This window comes from Fundulus heteroclitus, chromosome 7, assembly GCF_011125445.2.
Source record: "Fundulus heteroclitus isolate FHET01 chromosome 7, MU-UCD_Fhet_4.1, whole genome shotgun sequence".
NCBI classification, from domain to species: domain Eukaryota; kingdom Metazoa; phylum Chordata; class Actinopteri; order Cyprinodontiformes; family Fundulidae; genus Fundulus; species Fundulus heteroclitus.
In genome coordinates, this window is record NC_046367.1 from 5,912,355 (window position 1) to 5,930,932 (window position 18,578).

General features: G+C 40.8%; 1 protein-coding gene across 5 annotated transcripts in view; it reads left to right on the plus strand.

The window, feature by feature from the left end:
- The window catches only part of LOC105921041 (diacylglycerol kinase beta), a 309,320-nt gene that overhangs the window by 129,236 nt on the left and 161,506 nt on the right, over positions 1-18,578 (plus strand). For 4 of the 5 annotated variants that reach the window (XM_036138804.1, XM_036138806.1, XM_036138803.1 and 1 more), the window contains 8 exons: positions 1,978-2,040; positions 4,444-4,707; positions 5,910-6,062; positions 8,108-8,157; positions 8,467-8,541; positions 9,954-10,073; positions 10,519-10,636; positions 11,061-11,149. In XM_036138804.1, coding sequence (XP_035994697.1) covers positions 1,978-2,040; positions 4,444-4,707; positions 5,910-6,062; positions 8,108-8,157; positions 8,467-8,541; positions 9,954-10,073; positions 10,519-10,636; positions 11,061-11,149 — 932 coding nt within the window. Of the gene's footprint in view, positions 1-1,977; positions 2,041-4,443; positions 4,708-5,909; positions 6,063-6,162; positions 6,385-8,107; positions 8,158-8,466; positions 8,542-9,953; positions 10,074-10,518; positions 10,637-11,060; positions 11,150-18,578 lie in introns of those variants that run through there. The other variant, XM_036138807.1, reaches the window with a different exon arrangement.

The window sequence follows — 18,578 nt, forward strand, 5'->3', positions numbered from 1 at the left end:
CAAATACAATTGCTTCATACCAGCAGCCACTCACAGTAAAATGCTGCCATGTGAGCATACAATAATGTCAAACAGATGAAGCTGTAAAATGACCAGTAAACATAACTAAATCAAAATAATGATGAAGATGTAAATAAGGTGTGTTTGGCTAAGATATGAGCTGTCTATATGAGAATATGACTCTGAGAATCTTTATGAATACAGGCTCTGATTTCTGGAGTAGTCGACTGGCAAACACATATGTTGCCAATCAAGCACTGGCACAATATTCCACCTGAGCTGTGGATCTCTGCAGCTCCCCTAGAACTTACATTATTTCACCTTTATTTATTCTGGTAAATGTAATTTATGATGATTTCCAAAGTGACTGATGTTTTCTAACAAACATGTTTTCTAACAAACATGGGTGGTCTTTACAGAATATATACACTAAAGATTAAACTACACAACTATATTGACTAATAAGATGTCAACTTCATGCAACGGTTTTTACTGGATCTTATTTTAGGGGTATCCTTTCAGCCTGTTTTATACCCTTAAGTACACTTTGTGGATTTTTATCTGTATATTGTTTGAAAACGGATGCATTGTTTTCCATCCATTTCACAGTTCTGCATTAAAATATCTAAAGTGTGTGGTTGTCATATGTCAAAATGAGGGAAAGGTTCAGGAGGTATAGGTACATTCGCATCAGCACTGACCCGTATGAGCTTTTTCACCAAAAAGTGATTTGTCTTCACAATGACCAGGTCAGAATCCCACACAGACGTCTCTGTGCTCTGCGTAGACCTACTTGCTCTGTGTTTTCACATGGGTGCTGCGTGGGCCTGACCTCCAGCCTGCTGCTCCCTACAGAGCAGCTGAGAACACAGATGGAAAGCTGAATTGGAACCTATTTCTGTCAGAAAATTTTTTGAAAGTGAGAAATCTGCTGCTCATCATCCCTATATTTTATTTGAAGTAAATGGAGAAAACTGAAGATCCAAAATTGGCTAGATTTTTTTTATTTTGTCTCAAGAGGCCCAAATGGCAGGAAAGTCATTTTTGTCCAACTAGTTTTCCACACATTCTGCAGCACTAGAGATATCATCTAATGTCTGCATTTACATGACTGTTTCCTGTGGAGTGGCACTGTGTGTTGTTGGAACCAAACATGACCACAAGCAGCAAGATAACAAAGGAATGAACAAAGGTTTTATTTATGAAATGCATTTTTCAGATTTCCCTTCCCTTATGCAGCAGCTCAAAGGATATAATCCAGTTCCAGACACCACAAGAGCTCCAGTGTAAATTCCCCTCCACCTCCGATCTGCTACTGGAACATGAGAATGATCTATACCCCGTATAGGAAGTGGTGTGAATATGGCAGTGACTGTTCAGAAGTAACTTCAGTTATTAGGTGTAGAAATAAAACGAACTGTGTTGGTTATGGACTTCAGCTCGTTTCTGCTACAGTCAGTGTCAGAGTCCAGGCTCTCAAAGAAAGATACCAGACAGAGTCAATGATGACACCTAGTGGTCATCTTGTAGAGGGACCTTTTCCTTCTTATGACAGCCATGTGTTCAATTTGTTCTAGACGGCAAACAATACAATGAAAATGTGTTTTCACATTAATTTATTCTTGTATCTATATTTGAATGGACTGTGAATCATTTTCCCATGTCTATATGTTTTGTTGTACTCCTATCACTCTATTAAATTAAACTAAATAGCTCCTTGTTATACAAAACACGATAGAGTGTAATATGATCATAAATAGCATAATAATGTAATTTTTAACACCCATCTATGAGGCGGCTGAGCAGGCCTAGAAAAGGGTCTAAATAACGCTTTTAGTTTAGTGCGGTGACTCCAGTCTTTTAACCGCGTAGTTTCTGTGAGCAGTCTAGTCCTGACAGAAAGCCCTGCACTCTTTCTGCGCTGTTCATCACATCTGCCGCTGTTTTTTCTCTCCTTGAATCAATGACCTACCACAGACGCTCGTTCCATTGATGCAGGCATCTCTATTCAGACTGAAGTGGCCTGTGCCCCCATTACAGGTACCACAACAGGCCAGCAGCTTATCGCCACGGTGACACCGGCTTAAAGGGACAAGAGTCCCTCAGTCTCTGACCTCATGCTCCCTTGGTGGTCGTGTGCTGTTGTTGTGTGTATGTGAGCTCTTGGTACAGTGCCTTGCAAATGTATTTAAAACTGATGAAACTTTTTCCCATTTTTGGAGGGTTACAATCACACTCTCCTGTCTGTTTATGGAGATTTTATGTAATAGTTCATAGTTGCGACATGGAAGGAATAGGATTTAGGATCGGGAGAATGTTTTCAATTTGTAGTGACACATCTCATTTTTGGGATGTGTCACTACCAGCTTTGCTCATCTAGAGACAGTTTTTTTCCCCCCTCGCTATATAATCTTTGCATAACAGAAGTTCAGTTAAATTTAATGATGTCTGTGAACAAAAATGTTCACAAGTGGTAAAATCAGGGTAAGTGTTCATTTTCAAGCTGGTCAAAGATGTTATCTTTGGTCCGTCGTGTGCAGTGTTAATTTTCCTTTGAACATAACGTTGTGCATTTTTATTTTGTCCCATCTGAACAAGGAACCCTCTGCCACATGTTTGCTTCATCCCTGACCATCACATGTTGCAAGCAGGAAGCCTTAAATCTTTACTTCCAAGATGGTTTTCTTATTCCCACTTATTGTGGATTACCTGTCAACAGATTCTACCACAAGAGCTGTGGATCCTGCAGCTCCTCCAGAGTTACCACAGGCCTCTTGGCTGCTTCTCTGGATGATGTTCTCCTTGTGTGACCTGTCTCTTTAGATGGACGTCCATGTGTTGGTAGGTTTGCTGTTGGTCCATCCTCTCTCCATGTTTAAATGATTGAACAGAGCTCTGGGAGATGTTCAAGGCTTGGGAGATTATTTTCTAACTGAATCCTGCTTAAACTTCTCCAGAACTTCCTTCCTGACCTCTGTGCTGTGTTCCTTGGTCTCTGTGTTGCTGCTTGTTCATTAATGTTCTCTAGCATGCCTCGGTGGCCAGAAACAGAACAGCTGCAGCCGTACAGAGATTATATTACACTCTGATGACGGGACTTCTGAAGGCTATTTATTTTGTATCAGCTTAAACGGAGATTTAAACATATGTATGCCATATTTTTTTTATCTATGAAATTTTACAATTATGCAGTACCTTATGTTGGTGTGTCACATGAATTTAATTCAGTTCATTTCTGTAGTACCAATTCACAAACAATTGTTTCAAGGCACTTTACAATAGAATCCAATTTGTGTACATAAAGGACATTCAATCCAACCATCCAGAAAGACTCCAGATCAGTTGCATGCATTCTAATCCTAGTTATTAAACAATGTAGTCAGGTTCAGTTTGCTATTCAAATTGGTTGAAAAAAGTTTTATCCAAGGGGACCCAACAGATTTAGTCAAACTATTGACTTGTAGCATTCACTCCAGCTGAACGAGCCTGTGGCAACAGTGGACAGCCGGCTGTGTAGTGTCAACTTTGTAGCAGTCCCTCATTCTGAGGTTGCATATCGAGAAATTGGAAAGAAGAATCTCAACTTTAAAAGGAATGAACTTCAACCAGAACCTTGCTAAATGTGAGCACAAACCGGCTGTACAAAGGCCGGGGTTTTAAAAAGACTGCAAAGACGCGCACACACACACACACACACACACACACACACACACACACACACACACACACACACAGAAAAACAGCAAATGAACAAACACTACAGAACTAGTTGAGAAGAACTTTCTATTTTAAAGAAAGAGTACAGCATTAATGGCAGAAGCAGCTCCTTTCGTGGCTTCATCTTGGAGAGAAACACAGCTAAATATATAGGGTCTAAAGCAGTGTCTATGACATGAAATGTCAAACACAGAAAGACAGTCAAGTATATCATCTAGAAAGGGAACAGAGATGTTTTAGCAGCAATAGCTGGGCTAATTGGTCCCTTCTGAGAAGGGGTCACATTTAAACAGAACCGTGAGCCAGGTGTAACTTCAATGGAGAGCAAAAATAGAAATAGAGAGCTTTATTTGAATGGCAGCAATAATTGCAGATCATGCATAATTGGAGAGTCGTAGGAGAAGGTATAGCAGAGCGAGGAAAAGTGGTCACTATGTCCTCCATTAAATGCCAATAATATCTAAAGAGTATGGATACATTTGCAAGGCACTGTATTTTGGCTGTGGATCAGTGGGTAAAAGTGATGCTTTGTAAGTGGTCTGGACATAACGCAGTCTTTTTCCTGCTTCCCCCATGCTTCTTTAGTTTTATTTTACCAGCTGCTGTTGTGAAGTTTCATATTTTAGTGTTTTTTTAACTTATTTTATCTCTCAGAACTAACTCTCCTAAAGAGTTCTCCTAAAGAATAACCTCTTTTATGTTTAACTTCGTGTCTAACACCATCAGGGATGAATGGGAAGAGCATCCTGTCTGCGATGGGCCGACACACCCCGGAGCACTCCAGTGTGATGAGTGCAGCAGGCTCAGGAGCCACAACGTCCCCTGGCTCCTCCCGCTCCTCCTCACAGCGTTCAGGAACAGCGGCCCACACGCCTGGGGGGCCCCATCGGTCACCATGCACGCAGGTCAAACCTTCAGAGGCCTGTAGCAACGCCCTTACCCCCAATACTGGTTGTGCCAAGTCTTCAGTGTCGCCACAGCTCTCATCAGGTGTGTATGGCTGAAAGGTGTTTCCTCTCCAGTAATGAGATGTAGTATTAAAACACATATAAATTTGAGAGACATTAATTTACGGGGTTTAATACTATCGATATTCTTAATTCTTAAATCATTAGTTCTTCAGCGCTGACATGTTCTGCTACTTCTTGCCTGCCTGTTAGCAGCTATTCTGACTGTCTCTGCTGGGTCAGGTCTCTCCTCCTCCTCCTCCTCCTCCTCCTCTTCCTCGGTGTTACTGCTGCCTGTGCACTCCACGGAACAGCTTTTGCATTTGACGCCACAGTTCCAGTTGAACTAGGGACACATATTTTGACATGCCACCTGTAGGCTTTTGAGCCCCACCCCTTTGTATTTTAGTGAATTATTATCCATTCCACAGGTGGGAATAAAGTGATCTCTCCAACACCAGCTAGCTCAAATGGCTAAACTTAAATAAACACTCAGAGGAGAGGGACAGGCCAAAGATTGTTAAGAGACTTCAGGGGGGGAAAAAATCAAAATGGTCACATTTCATGTCTCACACACAGTTGTGAGACATAAAATGTATTTATAAATGCCTTTATTCATTAATGAATTCAGTCAAATAATTAATTATTAATTACCAATAAATAAATGTACAAATACCTTTTAGATGAAATTATAACAGCCTTGAGCCGACCCAAAAATGTGCGTCGGCCCTTTGACCAGTCCTGATGACAGATGAGGTTGGTATTTAGCAGAGAAGAAATGTAATGATGTGTGATAGACTGGCCACCTGTCCAGGGTGTACCCCGCCTCTCGCCCATTGACAGCTGGAGATAGGCACCAACCAGCACCCTTTGCGACCTCAATAGGGATAGACGTGTTAGAAAATGGAAGGATGGATGGAAATGTAATGATTAGGCTTTTTACACTGGTCCCATTCAGTTGCACTACTCTTGTACCATCCTCTTAGACCTGAAGCCATATTGTTGTGTGGCATTACCGCCCTCATCAGTACGATGAATAGTGTTTTCTCAGCCTCCACAGCTCAGTTTTGTGTCTGAATGCTGTACTGGTATCACAAGTCTCTATAACTGTAAAACTAATGGGTAAACGTGTAATATACTGGTGCTTTTGCTTTGTACTCCTTATTAAATTTAAGCAGAAAGGTCACACCCTAGCACAGGCAGTGAGTGCTGTGAGTTTTAAAGATTTGTGTTGTCCACCAACAGAGAGGACCCGTTCAGAGAAGCTCCTGTCCCTGCACAGAAGCCCGTCACCTCAGAAACGCTCTCCGCAGACATCACCCCAGGTGGTCTTTCTCAAGGACATCGTCTGCTACCTATCGCTGTTGGAAAGGGGGACGCCAGAGGACAAGCTGGAGTGTGAGTGACAGAGATGGGCAAAGTGCAATGCAATGTGGGTTTTAAGTACAAATTTATTTGCAGTCAACAACCCACCCATGATATTCTGTGAGTATGCAGGGGAAAAAGTCATGTTACTAATTCTGCTGGCTTTGTAGTCTAAAGCTCCAGCTCAGATCAGGCAGGAGATGAGCCTCAAGACTGAGAGGTGAAGTGTAGGATTCCGTATGTCTTAATATACTAATGTATAGCGTAATATTTGAGTTAGCATGCTAATGGTCCATTCTTTTTGTACTCAGAAGGAAAAATAACAAGAACTCAACCTGAAGTCAGAATCCAAAAAGTAAGTCAGAAGTTACAGGTAGCATTGATCTCAGTAATCAAAAGTGTACATTATCTAGTACAGTGGAATCAAGACTTTTCATCAAGTTCAAAGTCATCAAGTTGAAACTATTCAACAAAGAACCAAAGAATTATTATTATTTTTTTACATCTCAAAACTTTCTTGTGAGATTCAGAATTGATACATGCAGTTGATAGGGCAGTTTCAACAACATCAGACCTTTTTCATCACATTTGAGGCACTGCATCAGACAAAAGAAGAAATGTTCCACAGTGGAGCCCTGTGTATTTATAGTCAAATGACTATAAATCTGTTGCTCTGACGTCTGTGGTCATAAATCCTTTGAGCGCCTGTTCAGCACCAGGCCAGTGATTAGCACCTGCAACTGGACCACTTCCAGTTGCTAGAAACCATCCTCTCTTAGGACCAGAGATTGTTCCACACACATCGATACCATCTGTAAGAAGGCCCAGCAGAGACTGTACTTCCTGAGGCAACTTAAATGGTGCAACCTTCCTCAGGAGCTACTGATCAGCTTCCACTTTGCCATCATTAAGTCTGTCTTCTACTTATCCATCTCTGTGTGGTTCAGCTCATCTCCAAAACTAAACAGGTCCAAACTGCAACGAACAATTAGATCTGCAGAGGAGAATCATCAGGACTGACCTTCCATTCATTGATGACCTGTATAGGTCCAGGGCCACTAAAAGGGCAGCTCACTTAGCTGTTGACCCAACTTGTTCTGGTTACAGGTCATTCAGACTTTTATCTTCAGGTTGATGCTACAGAGCACCGATGGCTATAACGAGCCGACACAGAGCCAGTTTCTATCCCCAGGCTGTGTCTGATGAACACCTCAAAGCCAGGGTACCCAGCTACTCTGCAGGATACAATAAGCACATTTGCTCTAACTTATTAGATTGTTTTATCCCTTGTATATGTATAGAGACATTTATAATACATACACAAAAAACTCTAGCATACACTGTCTCTGTTCTTACATTTTCTCCAAAAAAGTTTTGTTGTTATAGATTGTAGTCGCTGTTCTGTTTGTCTGTCTGTTTTTTTTTTCCACGATGCGAACATTGGAATCCAAAGGCAATATCCTTGTTTGTGCCCGCAAACTTGGCAAATAAAGTTAATTTTGATTAAAATAATTACCTAATAAAGAAGCCAGTATACATATATCAGTATACACTATTTTTAAGGCTGGCTCTGATCAAAATATTTTAACACTTTGGAGAGCATGTATAAGATCAGTGGGATTTATGGTTTAAAACCAGATCTAACTGAAGCAACAAGACTGAGAGGATTAAACTTTTATTTAACGATTAGTTCAGCAAACTTCCACTAATGTTCCCTTTCCACATTCTTGCTTAATTTCTTTCAGCTTTTATTTTCACCCTTTTCTGTAGCCCATTTAAACAGAGAGCCATAAATGACTTTTCAGTAAAAAAAATAAAGATGTATGAAAACCAGCAGTCAGCCCAGTCGGCTGTTCCTTCCTCCCATGAGGCTCAGCTAACACCTCTCTCGCGGGGCAGCTCACCGACATGCTTAAGCTCTGCTGAACCCAACTGACTTCTCTCTAAGGCCATAGGGCTAATCTCTACTCTCTAGTCCCTGGGCCCTGCTGCAGAAGCAATAATCTGCACCCCATCACAGTCTTTAAGAGAGGCAGATACAGCTTCTAATGGGATCTTTGTTCTCTTGTTTCCTCTAGTCATGTTTCGACTGTACGACACAGACGGCAACGGGTTACTGGACAGCTCAGTGAGTGGATACTCGTCACTTTCCTTCTTTTCTTTATGTCTGTGTCTTTGCACTGTGCACCCTGTAGCTCCAGGAATAGAGACCTTACCACTATTTTAACTCTGTATGTTTGCATAAGATGATGTGTAATGGATCTGCTTAGTTTAATGTGAGACACGTGCTAAAGTGATCACATAAACAGAGGAAAGAATTACACACAGCCTCTTCTTCAGCTATAAAACAATGTCCGAGTATTCGCCCTGAAACATCTTAAAGGTAAAGCCAGAGTTTTAATCTTTTTGTCTTGATTCATGGTTTCTGTTTCTCCAGGAGCTTGATCGCATCATCAATCAGATGGTGCATGTGGCCGAATATCTGGAGTGGGATTCAACAGAGCTGCGACCGGTCAGTAAATGCACCGTCCGTTGAAGCCACATCTAAAACAGAACCAGATTCTGTTTTGTTTCTCTTCCCTATGAATGCCAAGAGAAGCCTCCAGTGCTGCATCACAAGCAGGCGTAGGTCTCTATTAGCTTTCTATGGTATAATAGTCTAAAGTAAAATATCTTTTCTTGATATTAATACAAACGTTTCAAACTATAACGTATAAAATGAACAGCGACAAATATAACATTACTGCTTCAAAATAATTGATTATTATAGATATAACAATGGTGTCATTGAAATATTATTTAGAGCAAAGCAGAGTGTTTACAGTAAGCTGTTCCACATAATCATCAACATTTATTTTGAAATATATTTAAAAAAAATCAGGAAATAAATACTACCTCAGATACAAGTAGTGTCAGCTTAAAAACCATAACTCTAGCAGGTTTTCTAAGAGATGTACAAATTATTGGAATACAAGCAAGACACGGAACAAACGGCTGATGTATACAGTGGAAACGGCAATGTGTTTATTCCTCAGAATATTATCACTAGTCTCCCATCTGCTTCTGTTACTCCATTGTGTAGTGGATTAATTCAGTCTTTAATCTGGGGGACTCAGGTTTGAATCACGCTTGGTTAAAGATGGGCATCTAGCATTAAATCTCTGCCAAGTCAGTGTGCAAGTTATAATGACTATAGTGACTCACATTACCCATTCTGCTCATCATAGAATAACACTAATGGATTAAATTAATTAGCTAATAAACTGGGCTCAGTTATGTATCCTGCACTTTGCTTGATATGCATACTGTTGTAGACTTTCAGTAATATCTTATCTTATATCATTATCTTTAGAGCAGTAGGTTTTGGTTGTGGTTGTGCTGCTGGAAGGGTAACCTCCTCTGATAGGTTTTCTTCCAGATAACTCTATATTTAGCGCTTCATCTTTCCATGAGGTCTAAGCAGCTTCTCCCATCCCTGCTAAACTAAACCATCACCACAGCATATTGGTTCCGCCACCATGTTTTCGTCAGGCTGGTGTATTCAAAGGGATACTGCTTGTTTTCCTTTTCAAACTCTCTCCATGTTCAGATGATGCAGGAAACAGAGCTCTGGGAGATGTTCAAAGCTTGAAATATTGTTTTAGAGCTTAATGCTTCTCCACAGAGTCCTCTCTAACCTGTCTGCTGGGTTCCTTGGTCTTCATGATGCCGTTTGTTCGGCAAAGTTCTCTGGGGTATTTACAAAACATTGCAGACACAAGTTTGTATTTACGTGTCTGCTGAAGGCAATTGGTTTGATATTGTGGAATCAGAGGAAAGAGGGCTGGTTTTATTTTTGAACTTTTCAGATTTTTGATGTATAAGCATGTTTAGGTCAGTGTGCTGGGGTTAGGCTGCATTAAATGTGGTTCTCACTCATGTCAGATACTGAAGGAGATGATGGAGGAGATTGACTATGACCGGGACGGGACGGTCACACTGGAGGAGTGGATCAGAGGAGGCCTCACCACCATCCCTTTACTGGTACTGCTGGGCATGGACACGGTACCTTTTGTTTTTATATTTTTCCTATTCACAGATCCTTTCTTCCTGAAAAGCCCTTTTAGGCTTTTGAAAAGTTAACCTCCAAAAATACAGATACAACCAAACTTAGCAACAATATGTGACATGAGAGAAACACACAGATATAAATTCAACTGAATAAACTAGTAAGAGTAGAAAATAACATATAAAAGTGTTTATTAATGTAGGCAGCGCAAGCTTCTGTTATTCAGGGTTCTCAGATGTGTTTCCATTTACTGACATTTTTCTCCTGGGATGTACAACATCTAAAATAAATCAATTGTTTTATTCATTGAGCTATTCCTCAAGAAGATTTTACAACAATGTTTGTGGATCTCCTTAAATGTATTTTTAGCAAATGATATATGATTGTGTTGCGTGTTTGGAGAGACCTGAAACCATTCCATGTTCTGTTGTGATCTGGCAGAACGTGCAAGAGGACGGGCAGCATGTTTGGCGTCTGAAGCACTTCAACAAACCGGCCTACTGTAACTACTGCCACACCATGCTGCTCGGCGTCCGCAAGCAGGGCCTCTGCTGCTCCTGTGAGCTTCCACACTCTCCCTGTCATCGTCTGTTTGCATCTCTGGCTGTCTGTTATCTTCTTCCTCCATGTCTGTCTCTGTCTTCTCCTCCATTTTTTGCTCCTCCCTGTTTCACTTCCTGTGGCTGGAGTACATCTAAGAATTTTATAGTTTGTGCCTGAGTGTATTTAACTAACTGTGCTTCAATTAAGGGCCCTTGCAACCATCATTAGAAAAGCATCAATAATGTGATTATGTGTATTTTCATTGGTCTTCCCAGGCAGTGTCCCTTGGGCGTATACACACATACACTCACTTACTGTCTAAACTGCTTTCTAATGTGGTCAGCTATAAATTAGATTGCCTGCCAGCCATGTTTAAGCTGTGCTTGTGAAGGCGAATCCCTGGTTAATGTAGCAGTGTGCCTTGTGTTGTCTTCCTGCAGTATGCAAGTACACAGTGCACGAACGCTGTGTGTCCAAAGACATTGCTGCCTGCATCAGCACCTACGCCAAGTCCCGCAGACACACCAATGTAAGTGCAAACATTTAACATTAGAACATTACATCAGACCAAAACAATTTTTTTAAACACAGATGTGGCCTTAATAAAAACTATGTTTAATACCTGCTTAAAGGTCCTTTTTTTGTGTCCTGTCTGGCAGTGTAGCACTCAGGACAGTTATCTGAGTGCCAAATTGGAAGCCCAACAGATTTACTTTCACAAGCTTTTACAATCATAATGGCTTCCACTACAATGCTCCACTTGATATATGTATGAACAATCTTATAGAAATTGCTTTTGTATTTTTCAAATGCAATGGACAGAGAGGCGGAATTGAGGGCAAAAAAAGAAGAAAGAGGGGGAGGTGGGGTAAATAGCTAAAGGGAAAATCAAGACAAATCAAGAATCTTTATCGTCACCATGTGTTACCAAAATTTAATTTTTCATGAGACAGACACTGGCTCAAGATTAATTATAATACGCAAACACAAGCCAATGTTTCCACACCTTTTTTCCCAGGAAATCAGTTGATTGTATTGTCCAACAACGCTTCCTGAAAAAGCTTAAACATTTTCAGGAAAAGTGCCAATTAGTCCTTCGGATCTAATAAGACTTATTTCTGAGTCAACAAGTCAGATAGCATTCCCTTTACAAATGATATAGATTACTTTGCTGTTGCATGAATTAATGGCCCGAACACTTCATTGTTGATTTACTCATGCCGACAGTAAATGCTGTGTAATAATTTTAGTCCTTCAAGTTACAGAACTGTGCAATCTGCATGGATGGATGTAAAATCAGACATTCCCTGACATACTAGAGCATGCAATAGGTGTTACCAGTAGTGTGTTTGTAACATCAAACAGACTACGAACTGGGCTGGTGATTTATTGATTCTCAGCAGGGGGTGATAGCCCTCACAGCTTTTGGAAAGAAGCTATTAGACTTTGAAAAAAAAGTTTATTAGTTTATTTTAAAATTTGTCTCAAGGGTTTGACTGATGAAAGTGGGATGGGTGGGTGGGATCTGTGGCAATACATCTGGACCTTTTCTGGACTCACATAGCATAAACCGCATCCAGATTTTGTTTAAGGCATCCCACAATCCCCTGTCCTGTCCTGTGCAGTGCAGCTCCCATATCACAAGGTTATGCTAATACACAAGATGCTTTCTATTGAGGCTTTATAAAGTTTTTAACATTTTAGTGGGAAGTCCGGTCCATTTCATTTTCTGAGGAAGAAGCGCCGTTGTTGGGCCATCTTCACCAGGCGGGAGGTGGTCACAGTCCAGGAGCGGTCACAGAAGACGTGAATGCCCAGGCCCTTATGCTGTCCACACGCTCCTTCACTTCCCCATGTATGCAGACAAGAGTGTGTTCAGTCTTCCTAAACTTCACTATGACATCATTGGTCTTGCTGCCGGTGTTCAGGATGAGGTTGTTCCTGGAGCACCACTGGGTAAGATTGTGACCTCCTCTCTGTAGTGGGTCTCATCATTATTGGATATGAGATGTCACCCACCTAAGTGGTGTTGTCCACAAACTTCACTACCATGTTTGTGGGGTGGATGGCAGAGCAATTGTGGGTGAAGAGGATAAATAAAGCAGGGTTAAGAGTCAGTGGGGTGGATGTGCGTTGACCACTTAGAGCCTGTTTGCGAGGAAGTCACTGATCCAGTAGCAGGGCGGTGGAGATAATCCCAGATTGTGGAACTTCAGAGCCAGCATGTCTGTGAGCACGATGTTAAAGGGATGGCGTCTTTGATGTATTTCAGGAGGATCCTCTTAGAGGACTTCATGATGACAGGGGTCAGAGCAACTGGAAAGTAGTCATTGAGGCAGGTGATGGTTGTTTTTTGGGGAACATGCACAATGATGGAGATTTCAGGAAGGCAGGGACCATGTAGAGCTGCAGAGGGAGGCTAGCGTGCCGACACCATGTCCTGCAGCTTTGTTATTGTTGCAGCTTTTGTTGATGTGACCTTCCTTAGGTGAAAGTCACTTGGTGCAGCTGCAGGATGAGAGGCTGATGGTGCTCCTCTGGTTGGGAAAGATGTTCAGGCACCCTGCAGCTTTGAGAGTCAAAACGTGCGAAGAAGCTGTTTAAGGTGTCAGGGAGAGCCGTGTCATTTGCTGGGCTGAAAAGTGCACTTTACTAATTAATACAGGATGTACTGAGTGGAAACTGCAGTTCTAAAGTATCTGTAAACACATGAATCTAAACACCTGTGCATGTATATGTCAGCATGCTTGTAAAGTTTTTTCATTAAAAAATTCAATAGCAGGCGTGAGAAGTCACTGACCTGCCCCCCAGGACCCAAAACAGACATGGAGGAGATTGGAGTCCCAGACATTCAAAAGTCCCTTCTAGCAACGGAGCCGACCCTTCCCTGCCAGAACCAGGCATAGCCTCAGACGCTGAACCGGGACCCTACATCAGGAACCGAAATCTAAAAAGAAAAAAAGAAAAACATCCAAATGACCCTGGGAGAACTGAAGTGCCAGCCCTGGAACCTATTGGCACCCAAAATGTAAAACCCAAACCCAGCCCAGACACCGACCAGATGCCCTACTCCTCTTCCCGGCCTCTCACCCGAGATAGTTAACAGAGAACAGGGGTGTGGAAAGATCCCAAGTATACCTCCGCCTGCTCAACTGAGGTGTTGATGCATGTTGTTAGTGCATTTAAAATAGGGTGGTGGGTCAACCAGCACAGCCATCCCGTCCTCAGACTGCAGCTAACTTCTGCAAGCCCATCTCTCCAGCCCAGAACCTTCAATGTCTACATGCAACTTAAAACTCGGAGGTAGAAGCTGCCGCCAGAGGGGAAGCTAATTGATTATGAGTATGGCCACCTCAAAGGTTTTACGTGTGCAAAATGCTATAAGTAAGTGTCTAAGTTGTATAATGAAACTCGGGCCCTGGCCGCCACGATATTGTAGAGGTGGGAAACCCTTCCCAGTGGCGTACCTGCATCTCTAGGCCTTACATTGTAGCTAGTGTAATTTAGCGGGCGGAGGGAGGTGTCCAGGGATGGGGAGTGAAGGACTGGGGGGAAATCCTCTCCCAGGGAGCAAGCCCCCCTGCTGGCCCTTCCAGTCGCTCCTATTCACCAAAATCCACCAAGGGAGGGAGGCACTGGCATATCCACCCTTGGGCTAATAGCAACACAAGCACCAAAACCCTAGCCTCGTGAGACCATCCTGATCTCATGAGCTTTCAAGGTTTCACTCGCAGATCAGTCTGGCTACTCACGTTAAAGAAAATTTGGAGCCGTTCACCAAACGAACGTCCAATCAGCGTTGGCTTTGAGGCGGGTTGAGGTGTGACGCAACGAGAAGCGCGACAGTTCAGTCTTAAGAACATGGCGGCTTCAGCCGATGAAACTAGCGTTAGCGTGGCTATCGAGCAAGTTTTATCGGAATTACAGAGTATTTCTTTGCTGAGCTAACGAGCCTTTACCTGCAGCCACAGACATATATATACACGTAGAAGCGTCATAGGGCGCAGGTTCGCACGTCATCGTCACCGCCATATTGTATGTGGCAGAAAAAAGTTGAGTTCTGTTATTGTGAACGTGGATCAGAGAAGATGCCTCATTCCTTTGCTGCAATAAATACACACACACACGCATATATGTATATATGTATATATATATATATATATATGTGTGTGTGTGTGTGTGTGTTTATGTGTTATGAAAATAAGGATCAATTTGTTAAATCTAAACATTGTGGTCTTCATTATTTCATAAAACCGTGTCACATGTGAACCTTTAGGGACAGACTTTCTGGGTGAGTATTAAAGAGGTAAAATTAATAATATGAGAAAAAAAAGTCCTAAAGTAAAAATAAACTAACAAACACAAAAGTGATAATGTTATGATAAAAACATCATATTATGAGAACTAGAAACGTTCAACTTCTGAAGAAGTTGAAGAAGGCGCCCGCCTGGTGGTGCGCGTAACCGTCAAAGGCAAAGCTTCCGAGTTCCTTGGTCGTAGGCTTTTATCACTTGGGGATTTTAAATCAAATCTTCTGAGTGTGAAAAGGATTTGTCTTCGTCAAAACCAGCCGACAGGAGAAGGTCTGCATCCAAGCAGCATGGAAAATTGATGTTATTAAAACATGATTAAATACTTCAATGTAGCATGAAAAAATGAAATATGTGAATAAAAATGATAAAGGCATTACAAACTACTAAAGGAAGTACAAACTCTGTGAAGCAGAAGTTGGTGAGACCTTCCTAGAGCTACTTCCGGTTAGCAACATGTTAAGCGTTAGCTGCTAACATGGTTGTGTCCAGTATCACCGGGTGATTGTACTCTGTTAGTTTGGTCCAAATCCTGTACTGGGAAGTTCCTCAAAAAGGGTGCCAATACTTAATGTCACCAAAGCTCACCAAAGGCCATGTGTCAGATCGGCCTCCTTTAGCAACTAAGCCTCCCCAAAAAAAAACAGTCGACAGGAGAAGGTCTGCATCCAAGCAGCATGGAAAATTGGTGTTATTAAAACATGATTAAATACTTCAATGTAACATGAAAAAATGAAATATGTGAATAAAAATGTTAAAGGCATTACAAACTACTAAAGGAAGTACAAACTCTGTGAAGCAGAAGTTGGTGAGACCTTCCTAGAGCTACTTCCGGTTAGCAACATGCTAAGCGTTAGCCGCTAACATGGTTGTGTCCATAGACATAATATAAGAGTAGACCCCGCATTGACTGTCGCTGCGCAGGAATTACGGGCGCCACCTTGGGGCGGTCGACTTGATACCTAATCCTGCTGATTCAAGCTGACACACTAATGATGCCTCAGCACTGTGCGGCTCATTTTTGTTTAAATCGAGGGATTATTTATGTCAGGGCTCGAGGGATAACTTTTCACAAGCAAGATGAAAAGACATTGTTTATATTTTTGATCAGAATGTAAGTTTTCTAATACTAGGAGATATAAAGTTGTTGTTAGACATTAGTGAATAAACAGCATATATATATATATATATATATATATATATATATATATATATATATATATATATATATATATATATATATATATTGAACCCTCGCTATATTGCGGTTCACCTTTCACGGTCTCGCTGCTTCACGGATTTGCATTGATGAGCCGTTCATTACAGTTCTCATCAGGTGGCGTGTCGGTTTATAAGAATCTTTTTTGAAAAAAGAGTGACAACTACCGATAAAAATGTGTTCTTCTCCCGAAAAAAAAAAACTCACCTGCACCGGGGGCTTTAGAAGAAAAAAACGCTACAGAGCGGAGTCACGGATGCAGCGCCTCAGTCAAAAGAGCAGTGAAATACACACGAGTCACTATTTGTCCTACTGTACTTTGTATTTTTTTTTATAATAATTTTTAATTTTCTCCCGTTCTAATCCAATGACTCGGGTCGCGGTGGGCCACGCTGATCTCCGCAATTTGAAGCCTTCAGTTCGTATTGATTAAAATTATTATTTTACAGCTTATTTGTAAATAATAATAAAAAAAAAACGTTTATATAGTACTTTCATTTGTTAAACAAATGCTTGGGCCGGTAAAAAGGTTTTGTTCTATGGTTTCAATATACTATAGTGTATTTAATTGTATATAATAATTGTAAAAAAAATAAAGGTTACTACTTTACAGATTTCACCCATCACGGGTTCTTTTTGGGAAGTATATGTACATATGTACATGTACAAATGTGTTTGTTTATATAGCAATAAAAAAATTATAAAAAATGTGTGCGTGGCTGTGTTTTGAAACATACATACATCATGTCAGAATATTCTATTACTTTTAACCCCACTAAGATTATTTAAACGCACTGGACCATTTGTTATAATAGCTATAGTTTTAAAGTTTTAAGCTAAACAAATGTGAAAATTAGTTCAACATTAAACGAGTTATAGTTGATTAAAATTGATTCTGCACCTGGTTAACACATTAGACTGAGCGGAGTTGTCGACCGCACCAAGATGGCGCCGCTAAATCTCGTCAGCGCCTATAGGCGAGAGCGGTCGATGCGGGGTCTACTCTTTATATATGTCTATGGTTGTGTCCAGTATCACCGGGTGATTGTACTCTGTTAGTTTGGTCCAAATCCTGTACTGGGAAGTTCCTCAAAAAGGGTGCCAATACTTAATGTCACCAAAGCTCACCAAAGGCCATGTGTCAGATGCTGACACCCCACTCACAGAAAAAACTCAGTTAAATAGACGGAATGTTTAGTGCTTGGTTTGTGCACATTTGTGCCGTTAAAATTAGCGTTTGTGCTGTTTTGGTTTTGAAGATATTAAAGAATATTTGTTAAGTTCATCTAGAGTTCACCATCCCATCATTTTGCTTTGAATCCAACCAAGCTGGTCAACTTCTTTAGTGCTTCGTTTGTGCAGGTTTGTGCCGTTAAAATTAGCGTTTATGCTGCTTTGGTTTCGCAGATAATATAAGTTTTAATTCCGGCCGGTGACGTCACCACAGGTCGCCGCTGCAAAATAAAGCGCTACATTGTTATTCCTTTGCTGGTGCTGAGCTGGAGCCAAAGCAAACCAGAGTGGTCAACTTCTTTAGTGCTGTGTTTGTGCATCTTTGTGCTGTTAAAATTAACGTTTGTGCTACTATGGTTTCGGAGATATTATGAATTTTAATGTTGTTATACTTTATAGGCTGACCAGTGTGATTTATTTTTCGCAGTTTTTCTGTTATTGATTTTAGTTTGGGTATGTTTTCTGCGTTATATAAGCCTGTATACTTTAATTGCCCTTTTGTTAGGTGCAGACACCCCCAAATCTCCCTATTGTAGAGCAATAAAGGTTTGCTATTCTAATTAATTCAGAGGAGTAATGAACTATGACTACTAAGATCAACTATAACCAAGTTATTGTTTGAAAATGTTATAAACATTATACTCTCGAAGAAGAATAAACCCTTCTGATTAGGAAAAATAGACTTTATGAAAACAGTTGAACATTCTAATAAATGAAATGCCTTTTTTGGCAATGTCACTTGACATTGCTATCTAAAGTAAAGTTCTTTAAATGAGACAAAATAAATCGCAATATTTATTCAGGAATAAAGTACAAAACAATATAACACACATTTTACAATAGCAGCTAAAACAACTTGCATGATAAAAGAAAAATATAAAATTAATAACTGCTTTCTTGAGAAAAGTGTTGAGACCAAACGGTAGATCTGACCACATCTTTTTACACAAATGAGGAACATCATTAAGGACGCCAGCCATCCTGCACAGAGACTGTTCCAGCCTCTCCCCTCAGTCAGGAAACTAAAAAAACAAACAAAAACATGTGTCCCAAGAGATCTTTGCCAATAAGCAGGAATATATAAATCATTTTATAAGAATGCTGTAGGGGGGGGGAGGCTCGGTAGATGACACAACTTCATAGTAATGTTACTGATTTATCAGTAGAAATATATTAAAAAGACTTAAGTTTTTTCC